This window comes from Haliotis asinina, chromosome 2 (assembly GCF_037392515.1).
Source record: "Haliotis asinina isolate JCU_RB_2024 chromosome 2, JCU_Hal_asi_v2, whole genome shotgun sequence".
NCBI lineage: Eukaryota > Metazoa > Mollusca > Gastropoda > Lepetellida > Haliotidae > Haliotis > Haliotis asinina.
In genome coordinates, this window is record NC_090281.1 from 40,848,245 (window position 1) to 40,860,697 (window position 12,453).

Below are 12,453 nucleotides of genomic sequence, written 5' to 3' on the forward strand. Positions count from 1 at the left end.
TAGGGAATAAGAAGTGGTGTCACAGATTTGTTGAGTGCTGCCTTAGGAGCAAGGTCAGCCAAAGTGTTACCAGAGATTCCAACATGGCTGGGTAACCAACAGAAGACGATGTCGTATTGGCCAGTAGCAAGATCATTATAAAGTTCAATAATTTCTATTAAAAGTAGATGTTTACATGAGAAATTTTTAATCGCCTGAAGACACGAAAGAGAGTCTGAATAGATTATATATTGTTTACGTTTAGGCTGTCTCTGAATATATTTAAGAGCTGTTAATATGGCGTTTGCTTCAGCTGTAAAAATAGAGCTGTTATCTGACAGTCTAGATGATATTGTTCTGGATCCAATGACAGTGGCACAAGCCACTGCGCCACCGTCCTTAGACCCGTCTGTGAATAAGGATTTGTAATTGCTATATTTGTTTTTTAATTGATGATATTCTTGTTTATATTGTAATTCATTAGTTTCTGCTTTTTTAAATGAAGTTAATGTTAGGTCAACTTGTGGCCTAACCAACTGCCAAGGAGGAGAAGAAAGAAGACGGGAAGGCGATGTACTTTGCAGCTCAATGCCGGCAGAAGAAATGAAAGGCTTAATTCTGTGCCCCAGAGGCGGAACAAGAGAAGACTTTTTGTTATACAAATCCTCATAAAGGGGATTGAACACAGAGTTATAGGCAGGGTTAGATGCATTAGAATATAATTTAGTAATGTATTGTAAAGACAGTTTTATACGACGTTGTTTAAGAGATGGTTCATCAGCCTCGACGTAAAGACTGTCAATAGGTGAAGTTCGGAAAGACCCAAGACAAAGTCTTAAACCTTGGTGGTGGACAGAATCAAGAAGTTTTAGGGTTGCTTTTGCAGGCTCCACCATATACGATGGAGCCATAATCGAGTTTCGAACGGACCAGTGATCGATATAAGTGTAGGAGGGTAGCTTGATCCCCTCCCCACTTTGAGTTGGAAACAACTTTCAACAAATCGAGTGCCTTCAGGCATTTGACTTTAAGGGATTTAATATGTGGCAGGAATGTTAAATGGGAATCAGAATTTAGACCCAAGAACTTGGCCTCCTTAACAACTTTGATGGGTGTGCCATTTAAGAAGAGTTCTGGGTCCTTATGGGGTTTATATTTTCTACAAAAATGTATACAATTCGTTTTTGATTTAGAAAATTTAAAGCCGTTTCCAAGACACCATTTATTTATTTTATTTAAACATAACTGCAATTGTCTTTCAATTGTATGCATATTTTTGCCGCAACAGGAAATATTGAAATCATCTACAAAAAGTGAACCATCGATTGAATCATTTAAAACGTGAGCTAAACTGTTAATTTTAATGCTAAATAAAGTGACAGACAAAATACTGCCTTGTGGGACACCCTGATCCTGATGATAATGATCAGACAGGGTACAACCCACTCGCATTTGAAATTGCCTGTCAGATAAAAAGTTGAATATGAAGTGAGGCAAACGGCCTCGTAATCCAAAATCATGTAAATCCTTTAAAATACCATATTTCCATGTAGTGTCATATGCCTTTTCTAAATCGAAAAAGATGGATACTGCATGTTGGTTGTTAATAATTGCATTTTTAACAAATGACTCCAAGCTGACTAAATGGTCAACAGTGCTTCGATTTTTCCGAAATCCACATTGAATATTTGTAAGTAAATTATTGGATTCCAAGTACCATATTAATCTATTGTTGATCATCCGTTCCATAGTTTTACAAACGCAACTAGTCAAGGAAATAGGACGATAATTTGAGGGATCAGTATGATCACGTCCAGATTTTGGTATGGGCACAACTATGGTATCACGCCATGATGATGGGAATGAACCAGATGTCCAAATATCATCAAATTTATTTAACAAGGTGTGTAAGCATGGTTCTGGTAAATGTTTCAGGAGTTGGTAATGGATGTTATCAGCTCCTGTGGCACCCGTGGCGAGCCACCTCCTCGTGGTGGGTGCTGGGTAACGCCAAGAGCTCGCCAACACCCCCGTTGTGGACCCGGGGGGATATTTGGTCCACCAACCCGTTTGCCGTGGGTTGCGGCCCTGTGTTGGTGGAGGAGGGGATCCTGGTGGTTGAGGGCATGGGAGCAGGATCAGTGTTCCTAATGCCCAATACACCACTTTGGCCCTTACTTCACCTAGACGGGTGGTTGAATGGGCCCGGTTCAACCAATCGGCTGGTCATGCCAAGCCCTGTGCATAGATAATATGTAATTGCACAAAATTTGATTTGGAATTGTTTAAACTTTAGTCTTGGCACCCTTTGTTCAGAATAGTATTTGACTTGAATTTTGTTTACATGAATTCTGCCTAGAGTCTTATGCCCAGAAGGCGGTGGCTTTATGGGCCAATCTGGTGGAAGAATTAATCTTTTGGTTTTTCTGCTGGAGTATATCATCTGAGTATCCTTGGTGCTGCAAGTTGAGACCCGCTTGTGTTTAGCATTGTCCTTTGTGATACTCCGTGGTGGGTGGGGAGCTCGGATGATGAAACATATATACTACCTATGGAATACCAAACCCCCAAAAAACGCAATAAACGTCAACTTGACAACGATGATGACGACCAACGACCTTCCAACTCAATCGACTATTGGCCACGATTTTTAGTTCTAGAAACTGTAGACAAGACGCCAATGAAACTCAACCCTTTCGCCATTTCCAAGGGTATACATGGCATTGCAGGTGAGGTTAAAAACGTTAGACGCTTGCGTTCAGGCGCTCTGCTGGTTGAATGCAACAGAAAACAGCAAGCAAAGAACCTCATGTCAACAGAAGTATTTGTTGGAATTCCCGTCTCTATCACTGCCCACAGGACTCTGAATACCAGTAAAGGCATAATCAGAGACAGAGATGGATTGTTTGCTGATATGTCAGAGTTAGATATTGCTTCTGAGATGAAAGATCAGGGAGTGATTTATGTTAAAAGACTCACGATCCGCAGAAACAATGAAACGGTCCAAACAAATACTTATCTGTTCTCCTTCTCATCGCCAAATCCTCCGAAGTCTGTTAAAGCAGGTTATTGTAGTCTTTCAGTTGACGTGTACATCCCAAATCCTTTGAGATGTTTTAGATGTCAAAGGTATGGGCACGGTGTTAACACTTGTACCAAGCCCATTATATGCGCCCACTGTAGTGAGAATACTCATGTCACAGAAGACTGTAACAGTGACCATAAAAAGTGTACAAATTGTTCGGGAAATCATTCGTCTTTCGACAAAGAGTGTCCAGTCTGGAAAAAACAAATGGAAATCAATAAAATTAAATTCACCCAGAACGTCAGCTTTTCTGACGCAAAGAAACTTGTGAAATCTGCAGCACATACTGAATAATTTGCATCAGTTGTAAGAACTCCTGAATATACCTCAAAAGTAACTACCTCGTCGATACATTGCCAGACAGATTTAACGTGGGTTAAAACAAATAATGCCCAGTTCGTTGCACCCGAACAGTCTACTCAAACCTTGACATCTTCTGTCAACACTCAGGTGGTATCTAAAGCCGGGTCACAGTCCTGTAGTCAGACTTCATCTGTATCTGGAGAACAATCTTTGTCTCAGCCAACTCACAAATCACGATCAAAAACAAGCTCGAAGAATATTGTTCAAAGTAAAACTGACTCAAGAACAGAATCTTCAAAAAAGAGTGGCAGACCCCAGAAGGGTTCAGAAAATCCTGTAAAATTATTTAATAAATACGGATCGCTTGAGGCCATGGAAGTGTCAGAAAACTTCCATCCCAGGGCACATAGCTTGTCGCCCTCCAAAAAGGTGCGGGGTAGATCCCCAATAAATCCCCCCAAAAGATAGTTTCTTCTTATAATATCATACAGTGGAATTACAGGGGGCTAAAAAATAATTTCAATGATTTACAGCTATTGATCCAGGACTTTATTCCGTCAGCAGTCTGTCTGCAGGAGACATATTTAAAGCAGACGGATACTTTTGACCTACGCCATTTCAATGCTTACCATTCTTTTTCACCCCCGGGCGAGAGGGCCACTGGAGGAGCTTCTATCCTTATAAACCAGAATATTATTCAGAGCCCTATTATTCTTAATACTGGTCTCCAGGCTGTTGCCGTGAGACTTACTTTACACGTTGCACTCACACTATGCTCTTTATATATCTCACCGTCTTCAACACTTCAGAAGACCGAACTTCAAAATTTGTATAACCAACTCCCGAAACCCTGTATTATTATGGGAGACGTAAATGGCCACAACCCACTCTGGGGTGGTACAACTACAAATGCTAAAGGTAAAATACTAGAGGAGTTCTGTTCCGAAAATGATTTATGTATTTTAAATGATGGGTCGAACACATATCTACATCCTGGCACAGGAACATATTCAGCCCTTGATTTATCAGTTTGTGATTCAAGCCTTCTAAATGAATTTGAATGGTCAGTTCATGATGACCTCTGTGGGAGTGACCATTTCCCAACATTACTAAAACCTGTGAATCCATCTGATGTTCCTCCATCATTAAGATGGAACTTCAAAAAGGCTAACTGGCGTTTATATGAAACTCTGTGTGTTGACAGGCTTAAACCTGAACTTTTTGATAATGTTCCTGATGCTATTCAACGTTTTTGTGATGAAATGAATGTTATTGCTCATGAGTGTATACCAAAGTCCTCTGCAGTTCCACATATTCGCAAACCATGGTTCAATGATCAATGTAAACAAGCTAGAAAGGAACGGAAAAAGGCAGAACACTATTTCCGTCGACACCCCATGGTGCATAATTTGAATAAATTTAAGATTGTAAATGCTAAAGCACGGCGTACTTTTAAACAAAGCAAACGCCAATCTTGGCAAGGATATGTATCAAACATTAATTCACGTACACCAATATCTAAAGTCTGGAATATGATCCAAAAAATCAAAGGTAAGGGCTCCAAATCTAGTATTCACCACCTTAAAGATGGAAACCAGTTCTTAACTAATGAAACCGATATTGCTAATAAACTTGGTGAAACTTTGGCAAAACATTCTTCCTCGTCAAATTATGAACCTAAGTTCCAAACATATCAAAAACAGCAAGAAAAGAAAACTAGTAACTTTAATTCAGATAATGGGGAAGACTATAATGAAACTTTTTCGTTACATGAGCTTCATACTGCTCTTGATCAGGCTCATGATACTGCTTCAGGAGCTGATAACATACATTATCAACTCCTGAAGCACTTGCCAGATACATGCTTAGAGACGCTGTTACATATTTTTGATAATATTTGGACATCTGGACAATTTCCTTCGTCGTGGCGTGATGCTATCGTTGTTCCCCTTCCTAAACCTGGACGTGATCATACGGATCCTTCCAATTAAATAATCGACTTGTCTGGTACTTGGAAACAAATAACCTAATAACAGATATTCAGTGTGGTTTCCGCAAAAACAGAAGTACAGTCGATCACTTAGTGCGTTTAGAATCTTTTGTTAAGAATGCCATAGTTAATAAACAGCATGCAGTGTCGATCTTTTTTGATCTAGAAAAAGCATATGACACAACATGGAAACATGGGATTTTAAAAGATTTACATGACTTCGGATTGCGAGGCCGATTGCCTCAATTTATAGCCAACTTTTTAAATGATAGACAATTTCAAGTCCGTGTGGGTTCTACCCTGTCTGATCATTACAGTCAGGATCAGGGTGTACCACAAGGCAGCATTTTGTCTGTTACACTTTTTAGCATTAAGATCAACAGTTTATCAAAGGTTTTAAACGATTCAATTGATGGATCACTTTTTGTGGATGATTTTAATATTTCATGTCGAGGTAAAAACATGCATACTATTGAACGGCAAATGCAGTTGTGTCTGAACAAGATAAATAAGTGGTGTTTGGAAAAAGTCAAAAACTAACTGTATACATTTCTGCCGTAAATACAAACCACATAAGGACACTGAACTGTATCTAACCGGCACACCTATTAAAGTTGTTAAGGAGGCCAAGTTTCTGGGTCTTATATTTGACTCCCACTTGACGTTCTTGCCACATATTAAATCCCTTAAAGTTAAATGTTTGAAGGCACTCGACTTGTTAAAAGTTGTTTCCAATTCAAAATGGGGAGGCGATCAAACCACCCTACTTCACTTATACAGATCACTCATTCGCTCCAAACTTGACTATGGTTCCATTGTATATGGTGGAGCCTGTAAAAGCAGTCTCAAAATGTTAGATTCTATCCATCATCAAGGTCTAAGATTATGTCTTGGATCTTTTAGAACTTCTCCCGTTGACAGTCTCTATGTCGAGGCAGATGAGCCCTCTCTCACTCAGCGACGTATAAAATTATCTTTACAATATGCTACAAAACTATACTCTAACAAATCTAACCCGGCCTATAACTGTGTTTTCAATCCTCTCTACGAGGATTTATACAACAAAAAGTGTTCTCTTGTTCCACCTCTCGGACACAGAATTAAACCCTTTCTTTCTTCGGCCGGCATTGAGCTGGAAACAATAGCTCCTTCCCGTCTTCTTTCTTCTCCTCCTTGGCAATTGGTTAGGCCACAAGTTGACCTAACATTAACATCATTTAAAAAATCAGAAACAAATGACTTACAATATAAACAAGAATATCATCAATTAAAACATAAATATAGCAATTACAAACCCTTATTTACTGATGGATCCAAGGACGGTGGCGCAGTGGCTTGTGCCACTGTCATTGGATCCAGAACAATGTCTTCTAGAATTCCAGATAACAGTTCTATTTTTACTGCAGAAGCAAACGCCATATTGACAGCTCTTAGGTATATTCAGAGACACCCTAAACGTAAACAATATATAATCTATTGAGACTCTCTTTCTTGCCTTCAGGCGATTAAAAATAGTTCTTGTAAACATCTACTTTTAATAGAAATTATTGAATTTTATAATAATCTTGCTACTGGCCAATACGACATCGTATTCTGTTGGTTACCCAGCCACGTAGGTATTTCCGGTAACGCAATGGCTGATCTTGCTGCCAAGGCAGCACTCAACAAATCTATGACACCACTTCTTATTCCTTACACTGATTACAAAGCTAGCATTAGAACTTACATCTGTGATCTGATGCAGAAGAAGTGGGACACCCAAGTAGGTATAAATAAATTACATGAAATAAAACCGTATATTGGTTACACCTACTTGGACTGTCAGTCCAGATTTGAAGAGGTTATTTTAAGACGATGTCGTATTGGCCACACACGATATACTCATGCATACCTATTGAAAGGTGAGGATCCTCCGTTTTGTATCCCTTGTGATGAGAGAGTCACGGTCAAGCATATTCTGCTTGACTGTGTCGAATTCTCCATCACAAGGGATAAATATTTTAATGTCAAAACTGTAAAGGATCTTTTTACTAACATTAATTCTCATTTAATCGTTGGTTTTTTAAAAGAAATTGATTTTTTGGTAGAATTTTGAATAACGTGTTCTGTAAATAGATGTATTTTAATTATTGGTTGTTTAGATTTGTAACTAGAATTGTTAGTGGCTGTACCCTCAAAGGGAGTTGAAGTATTGTAAAATTATTGTCCTCCTGAGAGGGTACGTAAGTCCTCAAACAGTCAAAGTCAATTCTAAATTTCTAGGTTTTTAATCGTAGAATATGCGTCTTTTTATTGTATGGCTAGATTTCACAAATTGCTGACGGCTGAGGGAATGATGTAAATCCAGCTAGGGTCCATGCAGGTAGCAAAAGTACTGTAAGTCCCCATGGTTCCTAGTATGGTGATCTACCTTCAGTTGTTAGCAATCTATAGCCCATTTTTACATTGTATTGTCCTGTATAGATAAATTGTTTTAGGTATAGTTACTAGTTTTATATTCTACTCTGTGATATTCTAGTTGTTTTACTGTCCTTCGCTGACAGGTTTTATAATAGACATATATTTCATTTTAGTATTGAATGTTCTCGTCACGATATGGCTGAGATATTGCCGATGTGACGTTAAATACTAACTCACTCACTCACTCACTATCAGCTCCTGTAGCAGTATTATGAGCTTGGTCGAGAGCATCATGGAGTTCATGAATAGAAAAGATTTCGTTATAATCCTCTCCATTATCTGAATTGAAATTAATAATCGTCTTTTCTTGTTGTGTTTGATATTTTTTTAAATTGAGGCGCATAGTTAGAGGAGGAAGACTGTTGAGCAAGAGTTTCGCCCAGTTTATTCGCAATATCGGACTTGTATGTCAATAATTGATCTCCATTGTGAAGATGGTGGATGCTCGATTTAGTACCTTTACCTTTAATTCTTTGGATCATGTTCCATACTTTGGACATAGGCGTTCGTGAATTGATTTGCGACACATAATTTCGCCAGAATTGGCGTTTATTGTGCTTGATTGTACGTCGGGCTTTAGCATTTAAAATTTTATACTTATTCAAATTATGCACCGTTGGATGGCGACGGAAATAGCGTTCAGCTTTTTTCCGTGCCTTCCTAGCTTGCTTACAGTCATTGTTAAAGCACGGTTTACGTATCTGAGGATCTGTAGAGGACTTTGGAATACATTCATCAGCAATCTTTTTGAGTTCATCCGAAAACAATCGCACAGGATCAGAAACATCTCTGAAGAGTTCAGGTTGTAATATGTTTGAAGACATCATTTCAAACAAAGGCCAGTCAGCCTTTGAGAAATTCCATCTGGAACACGGGGGAACATGAGACGGAGTGACAGCTTTTAGAATGGTTGGAAAATGGTCACTTCCACATAGGTCATCATGGACTGACCAATCAAACTCATTCAGGAGATCAGAATCTGTTATGGATAGATCGAGAGAAGAATATGTACCTGTTCCAGGATGTAAATATGTGTTAGAGTTATCATTAAAGAGACACAGATTGTTGTTACAAAGAAAATCTTCCAGTACTTTCCCTTTACAGCTGGTATGTGTACTTCCCCATAAGTGATTGTGACCATTCAAGTCACCCATGATGATACATGGCTTGGGAAGTTGGTCGTAGAGTACTTGAAGATGAGCGTGAAAGAGTGAAGAAGAAGGGGGTACATAGAGTGAGCACAAAGTAAAAACAATATGCATGGTCACACGAACCGCAACAGCTTGAAGTGCAGTATTCAGAGGAACAAGACTATGTATTATGTCTTGTCTCACTAATATCGAAGACCCACCCGTGGCCTTTGGCCCTGGAGGGGAATAATAATTGTATGAATTATACTGTCGTACATCAAAGTGATCATTTTCTTTAAAATAGGTTTCCTGTAGGCAAAATGCTGACGGTTTGAAATCTTGTATAAGTAAATGTAAGTCATTGAGATTATTCCTTAGTCCCCTACAATTCCACTGAATAATGGCATTGGAGCTCATGGAGGCTTAGTTGGAGTTCTAGATTGGGAGTGGGGTCTGTTCCCATGGCTTGGGACTGTGGGACTGACCTCCATCTCTAAAGGTTTAAACGGATTGTGAACCTCTACAATTGATGACCCAGAGGGCACATCAACGTGTTGGAGGGCCCTGGTGTTTCTCTTTATCTTTTTCTTTTCACTCTTTGACAGTTGTGCATGGCTACTGGCATCTTTACCGTTTTGAAAATCTGGTTCAGATGTAACGTCATTGATGGAGTCCAACAATAATTCTGTCTGAGAACATGATACGGATGTGTCTGTCTGTTTCATGGATATCTGAGAAACGTCATCTAAAAGGAGTCGATCCGCAACCCAAGAAATTGAGTCTCAGAAGGATTTGGAACCAGTTTTTTTCGCTTCAAGAAAAGAAATATTTTGGGTATATTTGATTTTAAGAATTTGGGATTCTCGCTGGAAAAAGGGACAAGTCTTGGATGAGGCCAAATGTTCTCCATTGCAGTTAGCGCACTTGATAGCATTTGTGCACCCAGTGCTTTCATGGCTACCACTGCAACGAGAGCACACCGTGTCATTTCGACAAGTTTTTGTTCCATGTCCAAATCGCTGGCATTTATAGCATCGGAGGGGATTTGGAACATAACCTGCCACGACGAGATTGAAATAACCAGCTTTAATTGATTTTGGAAGGACTGCAAGACCTAAGGTAAAGAGATAAGTGTTTGTTTTGACAACTTCATCATTTTGTTTTCTGGTAAAGCGTTTAACGGCCGTAACACCTTGATTCTTTAGTTCAAATGCGATTTCCTCCTCGCTCATGTCTGACAGACAACGAGCTCGGTCTCTGATGATCCCTCGACATGAGTTAAGCGTCTTATGCTCCGAGACAACAACTTTAGTGTTAACAAACTGTTTTAAGGACAGTAGATTAACTGAGTGTTGTCTCCTTGCACATTCCACTAGGATAGAACCACCTCGGAGCCGTGAAACATTCTTGACATCGCCACAGACACCTTTAATGCCTTTAGCAACGACAAATGGATTGAGTTTTAACGGAGTGCCATCTTCAGATGCAATGATGAGAAATCTCGGCCAAGAATCTGTGACAGGTTGAATAATTTCTTCGTCAGATGCTTGTGCTTTGATGAACCAGGAAAAGTATTTAGAGCCATGGTTATAGTAATGTGATTCGACACTTCTGTTCCCCACCCACCATGGAGTGTCAACAGGGACAATGTCGCAGCGGAAACCAATCTGCGATATTAGGGTTACAGGGGTGTTATACTCCAGATATAAAAACATGAAAAGCTGCAAGGACTAAAGGAATAAATGCCAGGCTGGTTCGGCCCATGACACCATTCCCAAGAAATACGGAATTCAGAGGTTCGTATATCCAGATTGGCCCATGAGCCACCGCCTTCTGGCATTGGACTCTAGGCAGTGTAATAAAACAAAAGGTCATAAGTAAACACTGTGTGATAGACCTGCCATGAACAATATCTGTGAACTACATGCTGTCCATACACAGGGCATGGCGTGACCAGCCGATGCGTTTCGTGTGTAACGCCACACAGCAATGTACCATCTGCGTGGCGGCGGTATATAATTAACCGCGTCAGGACCTGACAAACCATGGAACAACAACATGCACATCGAACTACGCAAATGGGATACAATGGGGTGACCATCCGATCCCGTCAGTCGCCTCTTGGGGACCGTTAATATGGCTGGAGGCGGGTGGGGGTAGGGGTGGGGTTAATGATAATCTATACGGAGACGCATGCACTATGCGAATGATCCCCCAAAATGTATGTACAAAGAGGATGATGGAAATATTCCTAGTTATGTACTGTACAGAAAAGAACATGCGTTACGCGCAATAACGAACATCACGAGAAGTAGATACAGCTACAATTGGAAACTCCATGTTCTGTGTAACTATCGCCTTGATAATTTGCAGATATGGCTGAAACGCGCTTGCAGAAGATCACATTAGATAAGAAGTATGTAAGTAAGGAGAAAGTATTAGATGACGGCTTTCATGATCGTTGTGTCATATGCATTATTGTACCGTTACATTATGAGAAACGCTAAGAGTTTACACCGTAATATGAGAGAATGCGATTTCACTACTGTCCGTTAGATTTCACTTGTTTTTCGATCTGTTTCGCTTTAGAAACAACAAATGATTGTGAGATAGCTGTGCTCAGACATTCGTGTAATGATCAATATGTGTCAAAGAGAGTCATACCCTAAGTCACAACAATTCTCATTCTTCATATAAGGTTCCTTATGTCATTAGTAACTTGCCTACGCATGTATATCGTACCAGTCATCTTCCATTACACAGAAAACCTACCTCAGGCGCCAGTATGCTGAAGGTCCAGGTGTCAGGTGGAAACTTCACACCTGGTATGTCAGGTTTTAGAAGCTGGACTCTTTGAAAGCCATGGTTTGTCGTGGAGATATTGATGCCGTACACTGATCCCGCATTCGGTGTTCGTTGGTCATCTTCGATCAGGAAATAAACCAGATGAGTTGTGCCATTCTGTTGAACAATTACCACAATTACTTCAGATAACTAGTGAACGACTTACAGTGTAAGTGTTGGTAGTTTGACCGTATGTAACTCTTGTATCACTGCAGTGAATTCAAACAAAACACGTGAATCCAAGTATTAGCCTCCATTTAATGACTGCTTTAGATCAAGTGTTCACTGAATAGTTTCAGATAGGATTTCAACCAGTGTATCCAAGACGATGCACAATTACTAATGCTACCTACAATGCTGACCCTTTAAAATGAAACGACTTAACACTTTTCACTGATTTCAAAATTCATTTTTTATGCCTAGCGATATATTGATGTATCAATATATACTGTAGGATGCCCTTCTGTCAACCTTTGTAAGGATAAATAGTAATTTACATGTGCAGGCAAACAAGCCGTTTTCATAAACCTCATCCCCGAGATTTTCTGTATGCAATGAAGCCAGGCGAAGAAGCAGGTTAGTCCAGCTCGCAAATGCATTGTCGCCAAAATAGCCAATGCAGTTTTGACGGTATGGACAATGTAATCATCGTTCATGATTGG

At 39.7% G+C, this 12,453-nt stretch overlaps 1 protein-coding gene across 1 annotated transcript in view; it reads right to left on the reverse strand.

The window, feature by feature from the left end:
* LOC137271804 (dopamine beta-hydroxylase-like) overlaps positions 1-12,453 on the reverse strand; it is a 153,491-nt gene that overhangs the window by 110,664 nt on the left and 30,374 nt on the right. The window contains exon 3 of the mRNA XM_067804204.1: positions 11,720-11,908. Coding sequence (XP_067660305.1) covers positions 11,720-11,908 — 189 coding nt within the window. The remainder of the gene's footprint in view (positions 1-11,719; positions 11,909-12,453) is intronic.